General features: G+C 47.5%; 1 protein-coding gene across 1 annotated transcript in view; it reads right to left on the reverse strand.

Annotated features, from left to right (window-relative positions):
* The window catches only part of LOC149854008 (myeloperoxidase-like), a 57,719-nt gene that overhangs the window by 6,586 nt on the left and 27,401 nt on the right, over positions 1 to 23,732 (reverse strand). Inside the window, exons 6-11 of the mRNA XM_090026350.1 lie at positions 21,691 to 21,894; positions 17,752 to 18,067; positions 16,436 to 16,596; positions 12,822 to 13,074; positions 3,362 to 3,532; positions 951 to 1,188 (exon numbers count right to left, since the gene is read on the reverse strand). Coding sequence (XP_089882476.1) covers positions 951 to 1,188; positions 3,362 to 3,532; positions 12,822 to 13,074; positions 16,436 to 16,596; positions 17,752 to 18,067; positions 21,691 to 21,894 — 1,343 coding nt within the window. The remainder of the gene's footprint in view (positions 1 to 950; positions 1,189 to 3,361; positions 3,533 to 12,821; positions 13,075 to 16,435; positions 16,597 to 17,751; positions 18,068 to 21,690; positions 21,895 to 23,732) is intronic.

The following is a 23,732-nucleotide window of genomic DNA, read 5'->3' on the forward strand; positions in this document are numbered from 1 at the left end:
TACCTAATACCAAAAGGGACAAGGAAGGGCCTTTCTCCAAGGCAGCAAGTATTGGTCTCTCCATACTCCTCAGTGGGTAAATGACACCTCCTCTGGGGTAAGGACTAGCAGGGAGGGGGCACAACTACAGGCCCCCTGTGCAGTATGAAGTGCCTGACCACATGGAGTTAATTCAGCTGCCCCTCACCACAGGAGGTCCTTTCAGGTGAGACAAACTCTGGTGCTGCATCCTGGAGCTGGGAGCAGTGGGCTGGTCTCCTAGGGAGGAAATGAAACAGCTCATCGAACACATGCTTCTGGTTGTCTTCTCTGTAAATTGCATGTGTAATGTATGCATTGTGTAACGTAATGCATTGTGTGCACTGAAAAAGTGATATGAGTGTGGGACAGAAGGGAAGCAAGCTTGTGGAGACCAGTTGACTGACCATAGACTAAAACTGGAAGTGGGAAGATGGTGCGATGAAAAACCCTGCAGAGCCCTGCTGCTGGACTGCAAATCCCAGAAAACCTTGGGGGCAACAGGAAGAGGTGGCAACCTCTGAGTCCTGGCTGGCTATGTGGGGGTGATCATGTCGCATGGATGGACTGAAGGAGAGAGGTGCCTCTAGACAGAACAGATGAGCCACAGACATGATCCCTGACCTACAGAGCTAGACAGAGTGACTCTGGACTTAAGTCTGATTCTTGGGAACACCTCCAGAGGTGGGCAGGGGACTGTGCTGAATGTATGTACCCCAGTGGTACTGACCACTGCCTGTTTACTTGTCCTCTGTGTTGTTATACTGTGAATGCCTATTTACCTGTTTTTATCCTTTCCCATTGGCCTGTGACCCTAACCCCTAGGATACTCAGTATAAAGTACTATAGCCTCATTGGCTGTAGCGACTGTGGCCGACGCTGCAGGGGTTTGCTACACATGGAAGAACAGATCCATTTGCAGGTCAGCCTACCTGTCCCCATCTCGCAAGTTCCTGAACTGAACACCAAAGATACAAGCCAGGAGGGGCCCCACTCTGCCCTTGGGAACAAAGGGCTCTGCAAGGGCCCCAATCCAGATGTCAATGTTGTCTGGTGTCCCATACAGGTCTAAGAACTTCTTTGCCAGACTTCGGTTTCCCAACACATGAGAGAGCTCATCCAGGTTGTGAGGTTCTGAAAGCCCACAGAATCGTCGCCAGGCATTGTACCCTGTGGGAGCACAACAGAGCAGTCATTGCTACCATCTCCCTCACACCAGAAACAGCAGCTCCACCTCTATGCCCTGCTTTGCTATTTCACGTTAATGATATCTACCTTGCTGATGTCTGTTAGGGCTGTGCAAAATGGCACTGTTCCATTTTGACTTGTGTTTTGATTTGAAGCTGCTGATCTAGGCTATAGGTTGACAGGCTATAATTGAGAAGCCCAAAACAGCCTATAACTTTGTTATTTCTGGTCTGGTTTGGATTAAACTTGCAGAAATAAAAGCCCCTTCTGAGGTCATTAAGCATGCCAAGTTTCAAGGAGCTATGTGAAGGGGTTTCTGGGAAACTGTACCTCAAAGTCTTGAAAGCAAAAAACTCATACCACGTGTATGTGTTAAGCCATAGCAGGATCAAAACTGCAGGCATGCTAGCCCCTGTTGAAGCCACGAAGCCTGCCAGCTGCCAAGGAGATAGGTGCAGGGGAAGTCTGGGTTCTGAGGCCCAGCACCTCTAGCTGCTGACAGGCAAAACTCGTTACATGGGGGCGGGGGGTGTTAAGGTGCACCCTCACTCAACTGACACCAAGAGCAAAAAGCAGGGCAGTTCAAATAATGCCGCTTTTTATGCAGTTTGTCCATCCCTCCCCCAGAGCACTGGGATTGGAAGAGACTTCAGGGAAGGATTTCATAGACTTCATAGACATTAGGGCTGGAAGGGACCTCGGAAGATCATCGAGTCCAGCCCCCCGCCCAAAGGGCAGGAAGTCAGCCGGGGTCATAGGATGACAGTCACTGGCCAGCTACACAGTCAATAATGAAAGCAGTCCTTCCCCTCCCTTCCCCCTCCCTCTCCTTACATCAGTTTCTGTTTCCCTGCAGGCAAGCCCAGCTTGAGCTTCAAAATTCAAAAATGTTTCAACTTGCCTCGTTTTGTTTTGAGGCTGTTTCAAAGCTCTCTGTTTCATTTTGATTTTGCTGTTTTGAGCTTGAAACAAGCTGAAAGAGCATTGGAATGAAACTGCCAGCAAAATTTCACAAACCCCTAATGTCTATTTTGTCCATGTTTTTAAGAACCCCTTCCACAGATGCTTCCATCTAGCACAGGGCTGACTGCAGCCAGCAGTGTCTTTTCCCAGATGCTGTTTACACTCACACATTGGACTGACCAGGTGGGTCACCTTTGCAAGTAGGAGTAGCCATTAATGTCATGTCTGCACTATGGGGACCTCAGTGATCCATTCCCACTTGCACGTCCCAAACTCAGAGAAACACCAGTGCCATTGCTGCCAGGGAATCTCTCTCAAGACTGGGGGAGAGGAGCTGCTGGAGACAACGCTAGAGACACCTTACTGATATATTTCCAGGGTGGGTGGTTTGTGTTTGGAAACCTCCCAACCAGGATGCAGTGGTTCCACAATGTGGGCAGAGCCTTAGCAGGTAGGTATGGTGTCCTATTTACATTATAACTGTCAAGCACTGGGGACCAAGGGATCAACTAAGGCTGAAGAATGGTTCCCACTGTCAATCCCTGTTTTCAGGTACTTCCAACTTTCTGAAATGTCACCCCATGGGCTGGCATTTCTATGAACCAGACTGTGTCCAAAGAACAGAGTCCTAAATTAAGGCCAGTGTACTGATGCACTACCTATCCAGGGACTGTAGCCTTTGCTGTGTCCCCAGAGGACAGTGGTCCCAGGGACATGGGTCTATGCTGACATGCAGCAACTCCTGTACTGAAAAATCTACAAGGGATAGGACACTAAGACTAGCCTGGGCATTTTCTTCAGCTCAGACCCCTCCACAGGTCCTCACATCTAGCCAACATTTAAATTATGCTCATTGCTCCACGTAGCACCACTAAGACATGACCTCCATTATCCAATCTGTCCCTGGTCACCTCATGTCTCAGCTATTGCAACATCATTTTCTCTGGCCTTTGCAAGTGCAATTTCATCTCACTCAGACCTATCCAGAAGGCAGCTGCAAAGATCCTTTTTTCCATCCCATCACATTACTCAAATCACCCTTATGAGCTGGTTCCAGTTGCCTATGTTTACAGGCAACTATTTACCAGGAACCATCCCTTCCTGCTGATCTGTAAAAACCCTAGGACATCTTGAGAACTGCCACAGACATAGGAGAGTAATATAACAAGACAGAGAACACAAGACTGCTTACCTGGAAGACCATGATCTCTTCCCCGTTGCATGTTTATGGCTGGTAGATCCAAACCCATCACTTCTTTTTGTTCAAAAAGCCGCTCCTGGAGTTCCACAACAACCATTTGGCTCTGCTTCATCAGTTTTGCATGATCAACGAGCAGACCACGGAGAAGTGGATCAATGCCCCCTAGAATAAAAGCCCACGTAAGGAAGAGACAGAGCAGTCAGCAGCTGGTGCCACCTCTTAGGAGAAAAGGGAACATTAGGATTAAGGTGCAGTTATACAAAATGTAGCCTAAGGAGTCATTCATTAGCCCAGGTGTCCTTCACTCTCTGGCTGTTCCCTCTATGAAGCTGCAGAGGTCTTTGTTAACCAGCAGTATGCAACACATTCTCACATTTGATTAAGGAACTGGAGTGGTTTAACCAGTGTCTCTAGATGCAAAGGCTGTGGTTTAATAACAAGATCAAGTCACAGAAGGCCAAACAAACGGTGTAGGCATCATGGGAAGAGTCCCCTTCAGGAGAAAATATTACAGTTTTATTTCAGAGCCCCAAAGCAGATACTAGAAGAGGCCTGGTTGGTAAAAACTAACTCAAAAACATGTTGCTTCCCATTTTGTTTGGCATTTTTCTTTTTTGGTAGGAAAAGGTAGAGGTGTCACCCTGTAGGCAACTCATTGTCACAAGCGGCAACAGTGTGTGTTTCAAGTAGGGATGGTCTATCCATGTCAAGCAATGTAACTTTTCTATCTGGCAAGTAGTGCATGTAATTACCATCTTGGCACCCATGATAGCTGCTGTGGATTCATGTTTTGGTCAATATTTTGGCCCTCACTAGGGTTAGAAAACCAATTCCAATGATCAAACCAACATCATGTGAATTGAGACCAACTGTAACATTTCCATCATGGTAGTCATATTGGATTCCAAGATGGCTGCTGTGAATTTACGATGTAGTGCATTATTAGATACCCAAAAGGTTTGCAAAACTGCTGCATCAACTCCGTTCTGTTTCAGATTACCTTGACGTGAAAACTGCCGGTGGAGATGATCAAGAAGAGACTTGCCTTTAACACTCTTAAGAAAATGTTACGACAGAGATGACAGCACCACTGAATACAGACAAGCATGGGAGGCATGACTCAGAATTTACAAGTTGCATCATATGTCTTGAAGTAGATTCACAATCAACAATTAGCCAAAGTACACATGCTGGAACTGCATGAATAAACAAGGCACTCATTCAATGTAGCACAGCAAATAGGTAGATCCCTTTCTCCCCAGCACCACCTGGGGTGATAAGGAACAATGGTAATAAGCTGATGGAGAATAGGTTTAGGTTAGAGATCAGAAGGCAATATTTTACAGTTAGGGTGGCCAAAATCTGGAACCAACTTCCCAGGCAAGTGGTCCTCGCTCCTACCTTGGGCAAATTCAAGAAGAGGTTGGATGATCACCCGTCTGGGGTCTTGTGAACCCAGCATTCATTCCTGCCTGTGGCAGGAGGTCAGGCTAGATGATCTGTTCAGGTCCCTCCTGGCCCTAGCTACTCTGAAACTATGAAACAACTGCTGAATTCAGCATTTGTTACAGCAATATTCTTGATAAACTATCATATGGAGTTGATCCTGTGCTGCAACATTCCAAAAACTTCAGTTGGCACTGTTCTTGGACCACAAGGGACATACTGAGAAACTTAAGAAAGCCATGCAAGGTAGAAACCCTACCAACAACATCAAGTGAAGAACACACTGATAGATCATCTACTCCAGCAGTTTGCTGGAGGATGTACATATTCTGCCAGAAACATTCTAAGAAGAAGACCATGACTCTAGTGGTGTCACTTGATTCTTTTCTGCCAGCTTGTGTAATTCATTGGCTGATTCAAGTGTTGCATTGCTGAATTGGCATTGAATATCTACTAGCTGTTGAGGCATGTTACCATCCTGAATGCAGGCAGGAGGAACAATGGAGGTAACAAGTCTCTCATTCCCATTCACGTGCGGATATTATACAAGAAGATATTCTTCTTTCTCCTGAAGTGAGAGTATGGCATCAAGTGATTGATGAACTAGATGCTGGTTTTGCATGGGAAAATGTGTGCAATCTAAAAGCTGTACTTTAAAGAAATTGCAATTTAGTGGAAGATGAAGGCAGCGGATGTCCTCCAACCACACTGAAGCAAATTAAGCAAGAACTTCAGACTTACTACCAGACAGCCATTCCGTTTCAGCACCAAAGAAAGTCTTCCACTCCTCGAATTCTGAACTATGATAATTGGTAAAGCCATACAAGCAATAGTAACTTCACATATAATGAGGAGGACGAGGTTGGCCTACAGTTCAGAGAAGAGTTTTCAGACACACAAAACTCGTACCATGCTGCTCTCAAGGTCAAAACAGATTTGAAAGTTATAGCCAGTAGGGGTGTGTGAAACAGGCCCTATTTGATTTGGACTTGGATTTGGCCCAAATCTGGGACAGCGATTCGATTAGTTGATTCAGACCACTCTGATTCAATTTGACCGAATCTGAATCAGAAGATTCAATGTTGATTCAGAGAATCAGCAATTTGGACATAGACACAGCTTTAAATGTTTTTTTCTACATACCTCGAGGTACCAGGCATGGCTCATGAGTGCTGTGATGCTGGGACAGATGGAGCATCCCACAGGAGTGTGATGGGGCTCCCCACATGCTCAGCAGCAAACCTGGAAGTGGACCAGAAGTACTTTCGGTCCACTTCTGGGTCTTCTGGGAAGCTTGCTGGGACACCCCCCTGCACCTCCCCTGGCTTGGCAATCATCCACGGGGGGACCCTGGGTGACCCCCCGATCCAGAAGGCACCACTTGCTAAGCCAGGAGAGCATGGGGGGTGGGGGAGCATGTAGGTGTGTGTGGATATGGGGGCTGTGAATGTGTGGGAGGGGGGTGGCTGGGGAGGGTTGTGGCATGTGTGGAAGGGAAGGATTTGCCCACAGCATTTCTCCAAGCCACACTCCTGCTGCTTCTGGACCCGGGACACTGGTGCAGCCCCGTGCTCCCGTTTACAGCTACTTCTTCCTATCTGCCACTGCTGTCCTTCTGCCACTTCCTTGTTTCCCACCCCCCCTGCAGCTCACTGCTCCAGCACCACATTCCAGCTACACAGCCAAGACTGCAGGAAGCAGCAAGAGCCAAACCAACCCAGATGGCACTGCACAGATCCCGCTGAGAACTGCAGGGGCTGGACTGGCTCCTGCTGCATCCTGTGGCCTGGCACTACAGCTAGGAACCATGTGGTGTTGGGCCCACCAGCAGAGGGGTGGAGGGGAGCAGTGGCAGTGGCAGGCAAATGGCTGCAGCAGGCATGAGGAAGTGGCAGTGAGTGGATGCCAGTATCAATGGTGCCCACAGTGGGGTGGCAGGAATGCCAGGCAGGGCCTGGCATGGCTCTGTGGAGCCAGGCTGGGCTGCATCAGCAGGGAGAGGGGAAGAGCCTTGCCACCCTGGCTAGCCCAGCTCCAGAGCCCTGCCAGCCTGGCCCCATGCTCCTACCCCCCCGGCACCAGCGCGCCACAGGGACCCCATGCTCCTGCCAAACTGTTGCTGAGCTCCACATGCCCGCTCACTGCCCTTTCCCTCTGCCTACTGCCGCTTTCACAGCTTCCCTGCCCATAGCTACCACTGCTCCCCTCTACCCTGCCACCTGCTTCTGTGATACCTCATGGATCCCGGCTGCAGCACCAGGACTTCAGCAGCCAGCTTGGCCCAATCCTGAGGACTGGGGTGATCACCCACAGTCCTCCCCTGCCTTCCCCCCTTTCTTATCTGAATTTCCCCACAGGAGGCAGGAGGCCAGAAGCCTCTGCTCCACATGGGGCTTCTGGTGGGGTGGGGGGCTGGGGCCACTGGGCCTTGCTTATGCAGCTGCTTGATCCTGCTGCTGCTTGATCCTGCTGGCTTCCCCTGGGTCCTACTGCTCCCATCTTCTGACAACTTTGACAGACAACCAGGGGCAGATATATTAATTTTCTAAAATTTTTAGGGGTCCCATGGGCCGGATAGACTGGCCTTGCAGGCTGGACCCAGCCTGCAGGCTGTATTTTGCCGGCCCCGACTTAGGTGTTGAAAGCTGTGCCCAAGATAAGACTCTAGACAGGGATGTACTGAGTATATGTCAGGATTTGATTTTCGGCAACTGCAATCAAGAGGCAAAAAGATGATGCCAAAACATGTTAGGCTTGCTGATACACCATGCAACTAGAACTAAGAAGCTGGTACAAAATCTCCATTCTCCTGGGTACATCGTACCATATGACACAGCTTGTTGCATCAAGACCACCATTGCTGAAAAAAACTTAAAGGAATTTCAAGAAAATTGAGTTGTTATCCCAAGGAAACTTATTCCTAACCATTTTGTTCAGTTTTCATGTTGGACAACATTAATATCTTGGAGGAGACATTGGAAGGAAAACATATTTCATGCAATGCAAATTGTAGCATTTCAAAGAGGACAATCAAAACCAGCTGAAATTGAAGGAATAGAACCTTGAACAATGTACCATCCGAACTTGGCAAAATCTCTCTAGTGATGATCTATAACAAATCATTGAAACCACCTGTCCATAGTCCAGGTAGTAACATGAATGAAAAACTGAACAACATAGCTGTTCAGCATATATCAGCAGAGCTACCATGGATACTGGGTAAAATACCAGCCAACAACCATGAGAACATTGCCATACCAGGATGGACAGCATGTAACCAGGTTCTTTCTGATGATACTTCACCACCATTGATTGATTTCTGGATTTTGTCCATACTGCTGGCACCAACAACTGAATACAACACCATTTGGACTGCCATCATACAATGTAAAACAATTACAGGATGCCTGGGATAACAGCACACAGTAATAACATTTGATCAGGCATTATGTTGCAAAGCAAATGAACTTGTGTTGGCTCAGGCAGAAAAGACTGAAAGAGTAATAGATTTCATAGATTTCTAGAGTCAAAAGGGACCTAGTAGATCATCCAGTCCAACTCCATGTTCCAGGCAGGAAAGAGCACTGGGGTTAACTTACCCCAGCCAGATGCCTGTCTAATCTCTCGAACATCTCCAGGGGAGGGGAAAGCACCACCTCCCTTAGAAGCCCATTCCATATTTTGGCAACCCTTACCATAAAGAATGTCTTCCTTATGTCCAATCTAAATCTGTTCTTCTTCAGTTTGTGGCCATTATTTCTGGTAACCCCAAAGGGTGGTTACCAGACTGGCATCATTTGAGACTGGGAGGCTTTAACATCATTATGGTTTACCTAACAGCAATTGGTCAGCATTGGATGGCAACCTGGGCATCAGTGACCACAACATGATTGAGTTCAGGATCCTGAAGAAAGGAAGGATGAAGAGTAGCAGAGTAAGAACCCTGGACTTCAGAAAAGAAGTCTTCCACTCACTCAGGGAACTCTAGGGCAGGATCCCCTGGGAAGCCAGGGGAGGAATACAAGAGTATTGCTTGGGCATGCAGGGACGAAATCAGGTAGGCCAAAGCATAGATGCAGTTAAAGCTAGCACAGGACATGAAAGGTAACAAGAAGGGTTTCAACAAGTATATCAGCAACAAGAGGAATATCAGGGAAAGTATGGGCCCACTACTGAACGTGGGAGGCAAACTTGTACCCTGGCTCCGGTGACAGACACGGGAAAAAGCTCATTGCACCCCCATGAGCCCTGGGACCCCCAGGACCCCAAAGCCCAGCCTATCTGGAGGTAAGCAGGGGTCTGTGGTGGGTGGGAATTAGCCCAGCTGCCAGGAGACAGCTGAGAGAAGCTGAGGAGGGTCATGCCCCCTCCCCCCCACCTCCTACTTCATCCAGCCCCAGAGGGAACCACACAACCAGAGCTGTGCCAACAGGACATGCAAATAGGCACGACTCTAGACCCAGAACACAAGTTAGCATGGGAGTTCACACAGGAGAGTGAGCAGGAAGGCTTGAGGCTCTGCCAGTGAGCCCCAAGGGAAGATTGTCACAGCAGTAGTCACACTACCATCAGTGCGATGCAGATGGGCACACACCACACGCCAAGGAGCCCCACAGCATCTGAGACCTCCCCCTCTGGCACTTCTGAGGTCTCCACCCAGATGGAACCTATGGTTCTAGACTCCACACAGGTGGAGCCTCTGGCTCGCAGCTGTGGGGGCTGCCTGGCATGATTCCAGGCACACAGGACTGGAAGCATGGCCACCTCCCCTTGCAAGGTCTACTCCACTTTGGAGTCTCTGAGATGCCAGAGAGAGGAGCTCCAGACCGCAGTCTAAAGACTGCGTGCCATCAGGGATGGCACTACTGCCAGGTCCTTCACCCCAGGAAGGCTGAGGGTAGACCAAGGTCACCTTCCAGGACAAGGGAGGACTTGAGGCTCTCTCACAATGTCTAGCCAGGCAACTGGACCAAGGCGGTCAATGGCCCCAAGGCCGGCTGCACCAGGGTCCCCTGTCCTCTGGAACTCTGCAACAGATATGAACCTCTTGCAGCCCCAGTAGAGCCTGCAGAGCTGCCAGCTCCTGCAGGCAAAGGAGAAACACTAACAACTACCATCTCTGCTCTCCCTAAGATGAAATACACAGTGCTCATTGTAGAAGACTCCATCCTGATGGGGACTGAGGCAGCAATCTGCCTCCCCAACCCCTTAGCCCGGGAGGTCTACTGCCTCCCAGGGGTCTGTATCCAGGATGTAGCTGAGAGGATCCCACTACTTATCTGGCCCTCCAACCACTACCCTATGCTCCTTATCCACATGGGCAAGAATGACATGGCTTGGAGCAATCCCAGCCAGGTCATGAGTGGCTACAGGGCTCTGGGAGTGGGGCTTAGGGGGTTGGGGGTGCAGGTGTTTTTTTTTCTTGATTATCCATGTTATGGGTCATGGGCTGAGGAGGGAGAGATGGACTGAGGTAGTCAACAAAGGACTGCGGCTCTGGTGTCATCGTGAAGTCTTTGGCTTCCATGATCACAGTTCCCTCTTTAGAGAGAGAGGCAGTGGTCTGCTGGGAAGAGACAGCCTCCAACTCACTTCACTGGGGAGGCAGTTCTTTTCAGCTAGAACGGCTGACCTACTCAACCAGGCTTTAAGTCTGCCAGGGGACAGGTGGACAACCACCAAAGCAACCCAACTAGGCTACCACTGCAAAACCAGCAGGTTAGGGCACCTAAGGGAATCCATTCCTACCCCAGCCCTGGAAAGGTGTCCTCCTGGGAGTATAAGGAAGCCTATGGCTTCCAATAGGATGCTTACATGTCTATACACCAATCCCAAGAGCTTGGGGAACAAACAGGAGGAACTGGTCCCCCTCTAAACAAGAATTACTACAATCTCATAGTGATAACGGAGACCTGGTGGGACTCCATCTATGACTGGGCCACAGGTATAGACGGCTATACCCTGTACAGAAGAGATCATGCAGAAAAAAGGGGTGGGGGGGGTATAGCTCTCTATGTCAAGGAAAGCTACACTTCCCTGCAAGCTGACACTGGCACCCATGGAAGGTGACTGGAGACCCTCTGGGTCAAAATATGTGGGGACCATGACACAGGGGACACAATGGTAGGAGTCTACTACAGACCTCCTAATCAGAAACAAGAGATCAACCAGGAATTCACCAGGGAAGTGGCTGAGGCTGCATGCTCTCAGTGCATGGTTGTCATGGGAGACTTCAACTACCCGGACATCTCATGGGAAGAACACTCAGTGAAATCTGAACAGTCACAAAGCTTCCTTACATGTGTGGACAAGCTCTGCCTGACTCAGGAAGTCTATGGACCAACTATGGATCACTCATCATTTCACCACCTGCTGTAATGACTCTTTGCTTGATCCCAGCAGGTCCACACTGTGCTAGGTGCTGTGCCAGTGCAATAGATGACCTGACTCATAGTCCATGTGTAGAGCAGCTTCCCTATGTTCCCTCCTGAAGAACCTCATGGGCTCGGAAGTTAAACTCCTATTTACTGTATCACTGAAGTGTCAGGAGGCCCAGACCAACATCAGGACTCAAAATCAGGACTCAAAATATTCTTGGACTTCAAGAAAGCCTTTCACCTGGTGTCCCGATGTCCTCATGGAAAAATTGGTAAATTGTGGCTCAGACAATTTCACAATCCAATATCTGGGGAACTGGCTCCATGGATGGACCCAGAGACTCGCAGTTGATGGAACCAAATCAACATGGCACACTGTAACCAGTGGTGTCCCCCAGGGCTCCATTCTTGGACCTGTACTCCTCAATGTGTTTATAAATTATCTGGACTCAGGTGTTATAAGCAGACTGGCTAAGTTTGCTGACAACACCAAACTATGGGGAAGTGCAGGAAAACTATGGGGAAGCGCAGCCATCCTAGAGGATAGGTTGGCAATCCAGGCTGACCTCAACAGGCTTACAAGGTGGATGGATCAAAACCTGACGGCATTCAACAGTAAGAAATGCAAGGTGCTCCACCTTGGGAGAAAGAACCCATACCACGCTTTTGGCTCAGCAGTACTACACTAGCTAGCACCATGTCTGAAAGAGACTTGGGGGTCATGATTCACCACAAAATGCACATGAGCCACCAATGTGACACCGCAGCCAGGAAAGCAAACAAAACTCTAGCCTTCATCTTCCAATGCATCTCAAACAAGACCTGAAAAGTCATCCTCCCACTTTACTTAGCTTTGGTGAGACCACAGCTGGAATACTGTGTCCAGTTCTGGGCTCTGCAATTCCGAAAGGATGTGGAGAAGCTCAAGAGAGTCGAGAGGAGAGCCACATGAATGATTAGAGGAGAAGAGAGCAGGCCTTATGAGGAAAAGCTGAGAGACATGGGACTCTTCAACCTGACAAATTGTAGGTTCAGGAGTGACTTGGTGGCAGCCTATAAATATATAAGGGATATGTATACCAGGACAGTTCTGGCAGCATCTGCGGGAGTTCCCAGCTTACCATCACTGCACTCCCGCCACCGTGCTCCCACTGCCAGCACAGCCATGCCCCCCCAGCCACTGGAGGCACGCGTCTTTCATGAAATTCTGATAATGCTCTGTGCTGTGCAGGGGGTTGAGGGCTATTGGCTTATGAGTACAGACTGTTTAACTCTAGATAAAGCTATACAGTTCTTACAAGGGTGAGAATAGGGAGATCATCTGATTTAAAATGACCAAGCAGGATATTTCAGTGTCAGACTAGTAGGATACAAGACATAGGAAAAAACTTTCTTAGTTACCAACTGCAACTTTAACAAATGTTCTGGTACATAGATACAAATGAAGAGTAATCCAAGTATCTTTAGGCTCAAATTCAGCAAGGAACATAAACATGGGCTTAAAACCAATTAATCCAATGGGATTTAGGTGGGCATTTAAAGTTAATTACCTGTTTAAGTACATGGATGAGTCTTTGCTCTAATGTTAGAGCAGGATTGCAATCATGGACCTGGTGAAGCATGCTTACCTTCCATTACAATTCTCCAGGAAGCACAGAAGGTGAGGTGAAGAGGAACACAGGGATATGAACTTGAAGGCTGGAAATCCTCATTTAGCCGGGACACAAAAGGCTGTACTGCACTATGACCAAATCGGAAAGCCAGTGAAAACACGTTTGTCACAGTGGGATCAACTGACTCATTATAGCCACTGTAGAGTGGTACCCACTTCTCCTTCTCATCTCCAAATACACGGGGCAGGTAGTCTCTGTATGTTATTATCTGGAAAGGAAACAGGGTTAGCAGCTCATGCACACATTTCCTAAAGGAGAAAAAATTATCATTTTCCAATGTTGGCTGGCCATAATTTTCTGCTGAAGTGCAAAATGCTAATTAAAAGTCTCCAAACCCAGAAATCCATCAATTAGGCCTCTCCAGGCACATCACTCCATGCCTGCTCTTGCAGGCCTGGTGCAGCCTCACTGGCAACCTTCGAGGATTGGAGCATGTCATCAGGTGGTAGGGCATGTGCAGCCCAACTCAGGCCGGTTCTGCTGTTGCCATTGTATAGACAAGGCCTAGGAGCCCTGGCCTGACAGACTGAAGCCAGGAAAGCCCAGGTGGAAAGGCTGATTTCTGACCCCATGTGAGATTCAGTGGTAGGAAGTAAAACAATTGGGTCAGAAGAGAGCAGGGCAGCTCAGAACAGGAGTCTCTGATGTGTACACCTGGTTCTGGTGAGCAAGGAGCTCTGTAGCTGTGGTACTGAAGGAGAAGCCCTTCTCAAAACAGCTCCAGTCACACAAGATTCAGCTCTTGGAGAGTGTCAGAGTTGAGGGTTCAATGCAGAAGCCTGAAACACTGTCTCTGTGACCTGCTGCAGCTCAGTGCTTTGAGGACAAAAAGCGCTGCCTGAGAGACACAGACATTTCTTCCTGCTACTACCCCAGGATGATGGATTTGGAGTTAACTCTTTTACATCACAGGCCCAGACGACAGCATCTTATCCAAAGGCATGATGGCTTGGAGCCAGGTCTCCTCCTGGCTTTTTGCCTCTGACAAAAGGCGCTTCAGAACAAACCTAGACCCTGCCCTACACTGAGTCACTGAAGCAGATTCTTTGCTGATCTGTTACAGGCTGTCTGCTGTTGCACCAAATGCAGTATTTGCAGACAAGGAGGCCTCCCTTGAACAGCCAGGTCAGGGTTCCAGCACAAAAGCTAACATTAAACCTTCCTGTGTAGTTAAAGAAATCTGCAGAGCACTGTGTATAAAGCCCTAAAGAGGAGAAAAAAAGCACAGCTGTGAGGATAAAAACATAGCAGAGGGACTTACAACCTAGAAATGTGCTCAAAACATTTGGATCTTCACAGACAGTTCCAAAAGGGAAAGATAAATCATGTCCAAACCCGAGTAGGAAATTGTCTTGGTCATTAAGCATTTTTAAACGTGTTCCTGACATGGTGCTGGGTGCTTTTTATTAGTGATCCATGCTAATTAAAAGCGTCAACGCATCATGTATATCAGTGGTGCAGCGCATCCCCATGCTGAGAAAATGGAGGCGGCACTTTGAAATAACGCATATTGAACTTGTTTTATTTCAAAGCACACCGCCACCATTTTCTCAGTGTGAAGACATGCTGCACTAATGATACACATTGTGAAGAGGGACTGGTTAAAAAAAAAAATAGATCCAAGGAACAACAAACACAATCGCGATCACACCAGGAGAATGCCATTTCTGGAGCAGCTGTTCTTTGAAGTTTCTAGGATTGGCTAGTTACTATTGCCAGTTCATTCTACATTATACTGAAGGAACAGCCCCATTAACAGACTTACTAAAGGGAAGAGGTAATGGACCCCTCATGTGGAGCAAAGAACGTATGGAAGCTTTCTGAAAAATGCAACAGTCCTTGTGTAAGGAGGTGGTGCTTCACAGTCCCAACTTCAATCATCCTTTTGTCCTATAGATGGATGCATCCAACAAAGCCATGGGAGCGGTGTTGACACAAGAGGTGGATGGCATGGAACGTCCTATCGCCTATGCTAGTAGGAAGCTACAACCCCAGGAACAAAGGTACACCACAATCAAATGTGAGCGCCTGGCCATTAAATGTGGGGTAGAATATTTTCGCTACTACCTCTTAGGATGCAAGTCCACATTAATAACGGATCATGCCCCTTTGAAGTGGCTAAAAACCACTCGGACTGATAATGCACAGATAACTCGTTGGGCCCTTGCCTTACAACCTTTTCATTTTGATATCTAATTTAGGCCCAGCTGAGCCAACGTGGTGGCTGACTGCCTTTCCCGATGTCACCCAAACAAAAACTCCCCAAAGAAGCATAACACCACTGCAGATGAAAACTATGAGAGGATGCAACAAAAAAGGGTGCCTGACGGCATCTTAAGGGGGAGGATGTGTGAAGAGGGACTGGTTAAAAAAAAGAGATCCAGGGAACAAAAAATGCAACCGCGATCGTACCGGGAGAATGCCGCTTCCGGAGCAGCTGTTCTTTGAAGTTGGAGAGACCCGGCACGTCACGGCACAGCGTGCAGGGAGAGAGAAGACTGAGCGTGTTTTTCAGAGAGGATCGAGACAGAGGAATCTCGGGAGCCAGTTTGATCAGGAGAGAAGGTTCAACCAGAGGGGAGGATCTGGAGTCCCTGAAGAAATGGGGTGCCTCGTGAGCCACTCAGAAAAGTAGTGCAACAAGAATAGAAACTGCAAGAAGGAAGAAGCTGTGGATGCTTGCCAGGTTACACAAAGGTCCAGTTCATTCTTCCGTGTTCAGTTTTTATCGGGGGGGTTATTTGACTGGGACTGGGGATGTTCTGAGTATGTTGGGAAGAGGAAGGGTCCAAATCTGGGTTGTGCTCACACCCAAACAAGAAGAAAGCAGGGGCATACAGAAGGACTTATTAAGACAATCTCTCCCCACCCCACCCCCCAGAAAAAACCCCAAAACGAAACAAGAAGGGAGAAGAAAAAAAAAGATACTGAAAGAAATAGAGAAAAATAATATAAATGGTTCTGAACATGACTTTAACTTGTTGAGTACATATCTTTACGGTGTTAAATAAATGCAACAAAGTGTTCTCAAAGGTTTAAATAAAAGTATGTAAAACAGTTTGACAGATTCACAAGCTGTATGAATGCTCACTGACAGAGGCTGTAAGAAGAAGAAAAGTTAAAAATAAAGAGAATCGATCAACCATATATGAATTGGACTCAATTCGTGATTAAAAATTCTGCAATGTTGTCCAAAAGAACTAGAGGAGAGGGGTAATGCAGTCAAAAATCTCTCTGTATAGTCAGTGTCTTACTGCACCAATAACACCTCCCGACTGATAACATCAAAATAGATCAAGATATAGCAGGAGAGAGCCAGAATATAATGCAGAGGTACACAAATCTGGCAATCAGAGAGATAAGAGGAAAGATAAGACTCTCAAGTATTAAGGGAAAACCCCACACACGATGCATGAGGCTGCCAGAGCGTGGCAATTTATGTGCTCCAGCAGACTTGATTAATCGAGTCTGCTCTGATGCGCTGGGTTTCCAGTGCATCAGAGCAGGTTTCATGCACGTGTGTAAGTGCCTTAAGTAAATGGCAGCAACAATGATATTCCAGCTGGTACCTGGGTCATAGCACCTATTATTTTTCGGGCTTCCTGGTAGAGCTTCTCTCCATCCCAGTGGTAATTTAGTTTCTTTAACTCAGCAGCCAGGCGATTGTGTTCCCGCAAAAAGAGGGTGTGCAAAGCTGTAAGCCCCAGGTTTTCAGGTGCTCGTGCATCACCTAAACAGATGCAGATTTAAGTAAGCAACGGAACTGTTTTAAAATGTACAAAGGAGATTCTTAAACTGGGTTCAGAGTAATTCAGCAGAAGTGAAGCTGAAAAATTGCCCATAGTTAAGGTGGACTAGCACTTTTCCTGCCAAAGATTCTCTTTTCCATTGCTTATAATTTTATTAAATTTAAACCATTTTGACTGAAATTCCCCATCCAAGTATCTACCCTGGCTGAATCTTTTTTGGACATTTCCAGCACATATGTGAGAGTGCATGCATGCTATTATTTGCTCAGTATTTGGACTTCCTCAATGAAATAGGTGTAAGAATTTTTTCAGTCTTTGGAGCAAGAACTTTTAACTTGGCAGAGGAAAAGGCCTCAGTGTTAAAACTGTGGTTGTGCCGTTCCTATGAATAGCAGCCCAAATCTGAGAAACTTATGAGTCTGAAATACTTCACACAGTTCATTTTCTGTAGAAGTTTGTTGGAGGCTGGTAGAAAAAAATATCTAGGTCTTCTCTTTGCTCAGAGCAGGCTCCATATGGTCCAGTCGATGTGGTAGCTGCACCTTGCATGCACTTCCACAGAACAGCTGAGCACCAGGCAACTGGAGCCAAGCAAGATGTTATTAGTCCAAGTGCCCTGGAGAAGCCAAAAAAGGAAACAAGTGGCTTGTTCCTCTGGCACCCTTGTGTACAGCTTGGAGCCTCATAAGGATAGAGGTAAAAGAGAACAGCCTAGCTCCAGTACCAGGGGATGGGTGCAGGGAAGAGAGGAGTGACAGAATCCAAGGAAATAGGGACAGGAGGTGAGGATGGCACTCAGATAGGCGTTGAGGACCAGGAGGAAGGGGTTGGGAGGTCTGTAACTACCACAGTATAGTCCCATGAGACCCTGGAACAGACATCAGGATTCCCTAGCCTCAGCACCACTCTAGGTGGCCTGTCCATTGGAAAATATAGTTGTCAGTGACCCTCAGGAGACTGAGGGTCAAGAGGCATGCACCCTGTTCTAGATCTGCTCTAGACCAAAGATGGATTCACTCAAAGCAACCTTAAAGCTTGGGTGATGCAGAAAGTCAAACAAGATGATCACAGTTTGTCCATGGATCTTTAATCTATGAAAGTTTCTCATGCTCTCAAGGTCTGGACACATAACTTACCCGCTTTAAAACAGGGGATGTTTGCTGTCTTGTTTGTGAAAGTACAGATACTTTTGGTCTTGTTCTCAAAAGGCAGTAATTCTAACCCTGCATCTGTAAATTTCTGGTTCACAGCCATCAAACCCAGCTGGTTTGTCCGATTCCTCAGATACCTAGCCAAAGGTACTTCACTGCCATACACCATGCTGGCATCAAGGAAGGACGTGATGGCATTGATCTGTTCTCGTATAAATGTTCTGGGATTGCACACTGGAGCTGAACGAGTAAGTGGCATGCAAATATTTGAGCTCTGAAAACGTGGATCATCTGGAGGAAACTAAAAAACAATAAAAGCAAATTACTCCCAATGAAAACTGTAGATATCCAACTCATATTATGTAGTAATATACCAGTATCAGACCCTTCAGAAAAAGAGATCATATACCTTACTCAAGGCAGTTGCGAGAACCTGTTTTTCAGAAGGCATCAGCATAGAGCTGTGTAAACCCTAATGCATGGTGGTTTTACAGGCCTTATTAGAATGCTCGTTAGCTTTAATTTTGATGTTGTATATTAGATTGTATAACTACTCAATCCTTCTTCAAATCTTGCTGAAGTTATGGCCTCAAATCAAATCCTGTGACATTGAGTTCTAGCTGTATGAAAATATTTTCTTTTAGACGTTTTAAAATTTGCTGTCTACTCTGTGTCTTTGTGCAGAACTATATACAATTATGCAATTAGAACCCTAGCACATAGGGATGAAAGGGACTTCACAGCACCATCCAATCCAGTGTTTCCTAAAGTAGAGCATACCTCTCCTGAGGATATGCAGAAAACTTCAATATATAATGCAAGAAAAAAGAATGGAAGAGGGAAACGGAAGAAAAGAAAGAATGAACCCCCACACCTCCCCAAAGAGGAATCCTACAATCTCGCTTGGGTTGTGGGATAAATTACAATATAGTTATAGACAATATGGCAAGGTGGCTTTACATGTGCTCTGAGATGCTTTAATTAGAGAAGCTTTTGTTTGATGAGTTTTAGTTAAAGTACCCCCACCGCCATTTTGAAGAATGGGAATCATGAGATACTGAGTCTGCTGGAGTGTGCTAATTACCATGTGTCAGAGCAGGTGTTGGGTACATGTATAGGTGCCCTTAAACTGGTTTAGAGAGGCATGAGCTTTTGTAGGCAACAGTCTACTTATCAGATGCTAGGAATTAGGGCTGTGCAAAGCTTTGGTCCCTGATTCCATTCAGCAGAGATTCAGCCCAATTTGGTGACTGAATCACTGAATCTGAATTGAATCAGAGGACCCTTTAATCTCTCCAAATCAATTTGGAAATCTCCGAATCAATTTGGAGAGACTCGGACAGATTTGGCAATTCAGATATAGATACAGCTTTCAATGTTTTTTCTACATACCTCTCGGTAGCCAGGGATCTGAACGCTCTGATACTGGGGCAGATGCAGTGTCCCACAGAAGCACTGGGGGGTGGCTTCCCAGCGCATTTGGCAGCAAACCCGGAAGTGAACCAGAAGCATTTCCGGTTCACTTCCTGGTCCACCGGAGAGCACACAGGGGGCATCCCCACTCCAGCTCAGCGACTGGTGCCCCCTTGGTCTGGGGGGGCATCCAGGGTCCCCCTGTGGCCGACTGCCAAGCTGGGGGCACATGGGGGCCCCCCCAGCACACTCCCTGGCAGACCCAGAAGTGGTCCAGAAGTACTTCGTGTCTACTTCCAGGTTCATTGTTGAGCACACTGGAGAGCCCCCCGCATTCCTGTGGGACACTCCATCCACCCCAGCACTGCAGCAATCATGAGCCATGCCTGCTACCTCCAGGTATGTAGAAGAAAACTTTTAAAGCTGTGCCTGTGTCCTAATCACTGATTCACTGAAACGGCATCGAATCTTCAGATTCGGTTTCAGCCAAGATGAATCAGGGGCAGTGATCCAAATCAACGAATCAAATCACTGTCCCCGATTTGGGCTGAATCCAAATCGAATAGGGCCCATTTCGCACAGCCCTACTAGGAATGGATTGGTCAAATGCATTATGGTTCAGGCAAGTATATATTTACAACCATATAAATATAGCTGTAGTGACCATGTTTATTATCCATAGCATGGAATCCTAGGAGTATATAGCAGTATAAAATATTTTTAAAGTGTATGGGAGCCCCAAAAATGTGAGAATCAGGGATCTAGTACATCTCTTTGCTTCTAGGCAGGATCAACTATTCCTAAATCATTCTTGTTAGATAATTTTTTAACATGCTCTTAAAAATTGCCAAAAGTGGAGAGTCCACAACCTCTCCAGGTCATGTATTTCATCACAGCTCCCTGGCATCACCTGGGGAGTAATATAAGCTCAGCCTCAGAATACATCTGTTCAGTTGTTATTTTGGCAGGTTGCCATCTTAGTGTTGCAAAATAGAAGTGACATAAAGGAAATGGTGATTTGGTAAGTGTTATAGCTCAGCAAACTACGGGGGCTGGCAGAAGTTCATTTAAAAGCATGATGGGATCTGGTCCCCAGTCTCAAAAAAAATCACTTCTCTTACGCTACATATTCATGGCAGGAAGTGCAATTACTGGGGTCAAGGATCAGTCCCCAACAGGTCACTGTCAGCAGGGAGCTTGAGGCATGCGTTGGAAATTTCTGGACTGGTGGGGGAGGGGGGGGGGAAAAACATGGATTTCAATCAACTCCCCTGCCCTGACAGCTGCAAACCCACAGGCTCTTCTGCCAGAAACCCAAGAATAGGGAGCCTCTTCCCAAACCTGGGATCCCATTCCCATTGGATGTTTAACAACCGTGTGTGCAGCTTCTTCCCATGGTTCGGTCCCTGTGGCTCGATTGTCTAAAGTTTCTTGATTTTAGATTGAAAGGCATTTTAAAGTGCCTAGCTCTGCAGCTCCCTGGGACCTAAGTCACAAGGCAGCGATGGCTGTGGGACAAGGAAGAAAAGGCTGCTGGGCATGGGGGTTGTCAAGTTCCTGGTTGGGGGGAGCACCTCAGCTCCCCCACACTGGGAAACCTTCCAAGATGCACCCCTGGCAGCTAATTTTCAGTACTGGGACTGGGTCTGCAGAAAGTAGCAGACCTATGACCAGATGAATAAAGAGTCACAATGCATAATCATAGACTCCATGCTTCTTGTGGCTAGAAAAGCTTGACACGCACACAGCCCAAGTCCACAGTCGACAGCAAGGGCTCCTATACTTTTACATACACTGGGTGACTCTACACATGCAATTAGTTCAAAGCAATACACTCTGGACCAGTTTCAGCCAGAGTAAACTACTCCCAGGCACAGCATCTATACATGCACCTGAGACAGCAGCAATTTGAGCTGGGTCTGAGCAGTTTATGCCAGGGCTGCTTCTGTCCTGCTCAGCCTGAACTGGCAGAGGGCATAGGAGGTCAACCACAGGCTCTGGGTGGTAGGGTTGGGTGTCAGAGGAGCTGGCTGGGGCACATGGGTGTTGAAAGTGCTTTTCCCCTGCTGCCCGGGCTGTCCAGGTGCAATTTACATCCATAGCCAGCATCCACACATGCATTTAATTTCAGCTAATTACCGCACCATAAAATAATAATGACCCTGACAGTACTGTCTTTCAGTGGCGTTAATTAGTTTACTGTAGCCTAATAATGTCACATGTATGCATGATGACACTTCACTCTGAAGCTAATTAGTATACTCTGCAGTTAAATACATGTGGAGATGCAACCACCGTAAAGCAGTAGCAACACTAAGTCTAAGGTACCAGCTATTTTGGTTGCTTCTAAAATGCATCTATTTGCTATAGATGGATACGTATTAAGCATCTGAAGGTCTCAGAGCTAGAATTCAGAGATCTGACTGTCTTCAAATGCTTTTGAAAATCTAGACTGAAGAGCCCAGGTGCCATATCTGAAAGGGAAGAATGGAATAAAGGTTACGACAATACCTTAATCGGGAAGCAGGGTGACTGATAGGTGCAACTGGTCTCACAATTAATGTTTTTACTGTTGTGGCCTTCACCAGCAGCAGGGGCCAAGTCCAAATCATGGTTCACCCACTGACCCCATTGCATGAAAAATAAAGAGAGCTCCTGGTCATGAGTGATGTTCTCATTGGCTGTGTGAACAATTTTGCTGGACACATTTCGAACCTGCAGGAATTCAAAACACAAACTTACGTAGAGGACATAGTGAAATGAGCAACCCCAGAGAGGAAGTACTGTGACTTACAGGTGGTTTGTTACAATATGGAGGAGAGTACCAGACACAAGCTTTGTTGTGAAATTCAGGTTCTGAAGCTATATGATTGTTGGGGATGCAGCCTTCAGTCATCCACATGGAACTGTGCAAATAAATGTCTTGCTGTATTTTCCCATGCTTTCCTTCACCCACAAAGTCAACTATCCTCCTTCAACCCCTTTCCTAAAACTCCCTTACTCTGGAGGCATATGAAGCTCTTGCCCAAAGCAATCAGGTAGTAGCCACAGTTCACCAGCTACCTATCTACCTCTAGATAATATGCAGAGCAAAGTGGCGGAGATTTTAAAAGGAAAAACACCCAAGTCAAGTGAAAGGGACTAAGAGCCTTGTAAGGCCCCATTAGCATTAGATCAGGGTAAGTGACCCCACAGAATTGCCTTCCTATTTATTAATGAAGCCACTAGAATTAGCAGCAACAGTGTTGTAAAGCAGTGGTGTTCAATAGGCCTGTGTGAAGTGGCTAGTTTTCACTTCGGATTTGGCCGATTCAGGGGACAGTGATTTGATTCAGTGATTAGAATCACTGTCCTGAATTGATTTAGCCTAATCTGATTCAGAGATTCAGCAGCAGCCAAATCTCTGAATCAGCCAGGCCAGGCCCATCCTCCGCCCACTCCCCCACCCCAGCAGTGGCTGCCCCACCTGCCCCTATTCCTGGCACTTTGAAAAAAAAAGCCCCAACTCAGCAGGTGCTGCCGGGCTGGGAGGGAGCAATCCCCGCTACTCTGACTGCCCCATGCTGCACAGGGGCCTCTGCATGAGCCCCACAAACCTCCAGTCCCCCCCATGACTGCCCCACCCACCCCAGCTCTGGCCCTTTAACAAAAATAATACCAAGCAAAACCCCAGACTCACTGTTCCTGCCGGTGAGAGGGGGTGATCCCTGCTGCCCACCACTTCTCCAAGCCACATGGAGGGCTCTGCAAAACCCCCCAAAGCCCCAAGGCCACTGCAGGAACAGTGAGTCCCTGGGTTTCTCTCTCTTTTTTTTTTTTTAATAAAGCGCTGGAGCTGAGGCAGGCAGGGCAGCCATGACGAGGGCTGGGGAACAGGTGGAGGGGGTTGGGAGACTCCCCCCATGCAGCATGGGTCAGTAGGGGCAGCGGGGATCACCCCCCCACACCTGGCAGCACCCAGTGAGTGGGGGCGAGCTGGGACAGTGGTAGGGAGTTGGGAGTGCTTGGGGGGATGGGGGATGGGGCCTGGCAGGGGTCCCCCCATGGTCCCTTACCCTCTCCCCCAACCCCCTCCCCCCGTCCCAAGACCTTTGAATTGATTTGGACCTTTTAATTGGTCCCCTGATTCGATTCAGATTCAGAGATTCAGCCACCGAATCAGACTGAATCTCCTCTGAATCGAATCAGCCCCCAAAGCTTCACAGAGCCCTAGTGTCGAACCTTCCAACTTCACAAACCAGATGAGTTGTGTGGGGTTACATCACAACCTGGATCACATGCATGGCTGGTGTGTGGGGTAGGGCTAAAAGTGTGATCAGGCACATCATTTGTCAACAGCCAGCCTGACCCCTTGTACCTAGATTCAGTGGCATGCTGGTCCCACCTCACACACCTGGATATGGCTATCAAGCAACTCCATGCACCAGGGCAGGGCCACATTTTCAGACCTGTGGACAGTCCTACAGGCCAGATAATTTGGCAGCATGGGAGCACCAATTAATGCCGCTACCACTCACCTGCCACTAAATTTATGGACCCATACATAGGAAGTC

Source organism: Crocodylus siamensis, chromosome 13 (genome assembly GCF_052110815.1).
Source record: "Crocodylus siamensis isolate JL-2025a chromosome 13, ASM5211081v1, whole genome shotgun sequence".
Lineage (NCBI taxonomy): Eukaryota > Metazoa > Chordata > Crocodylia > Crocodylidae > Crocodylus > Crocodylus siamensis.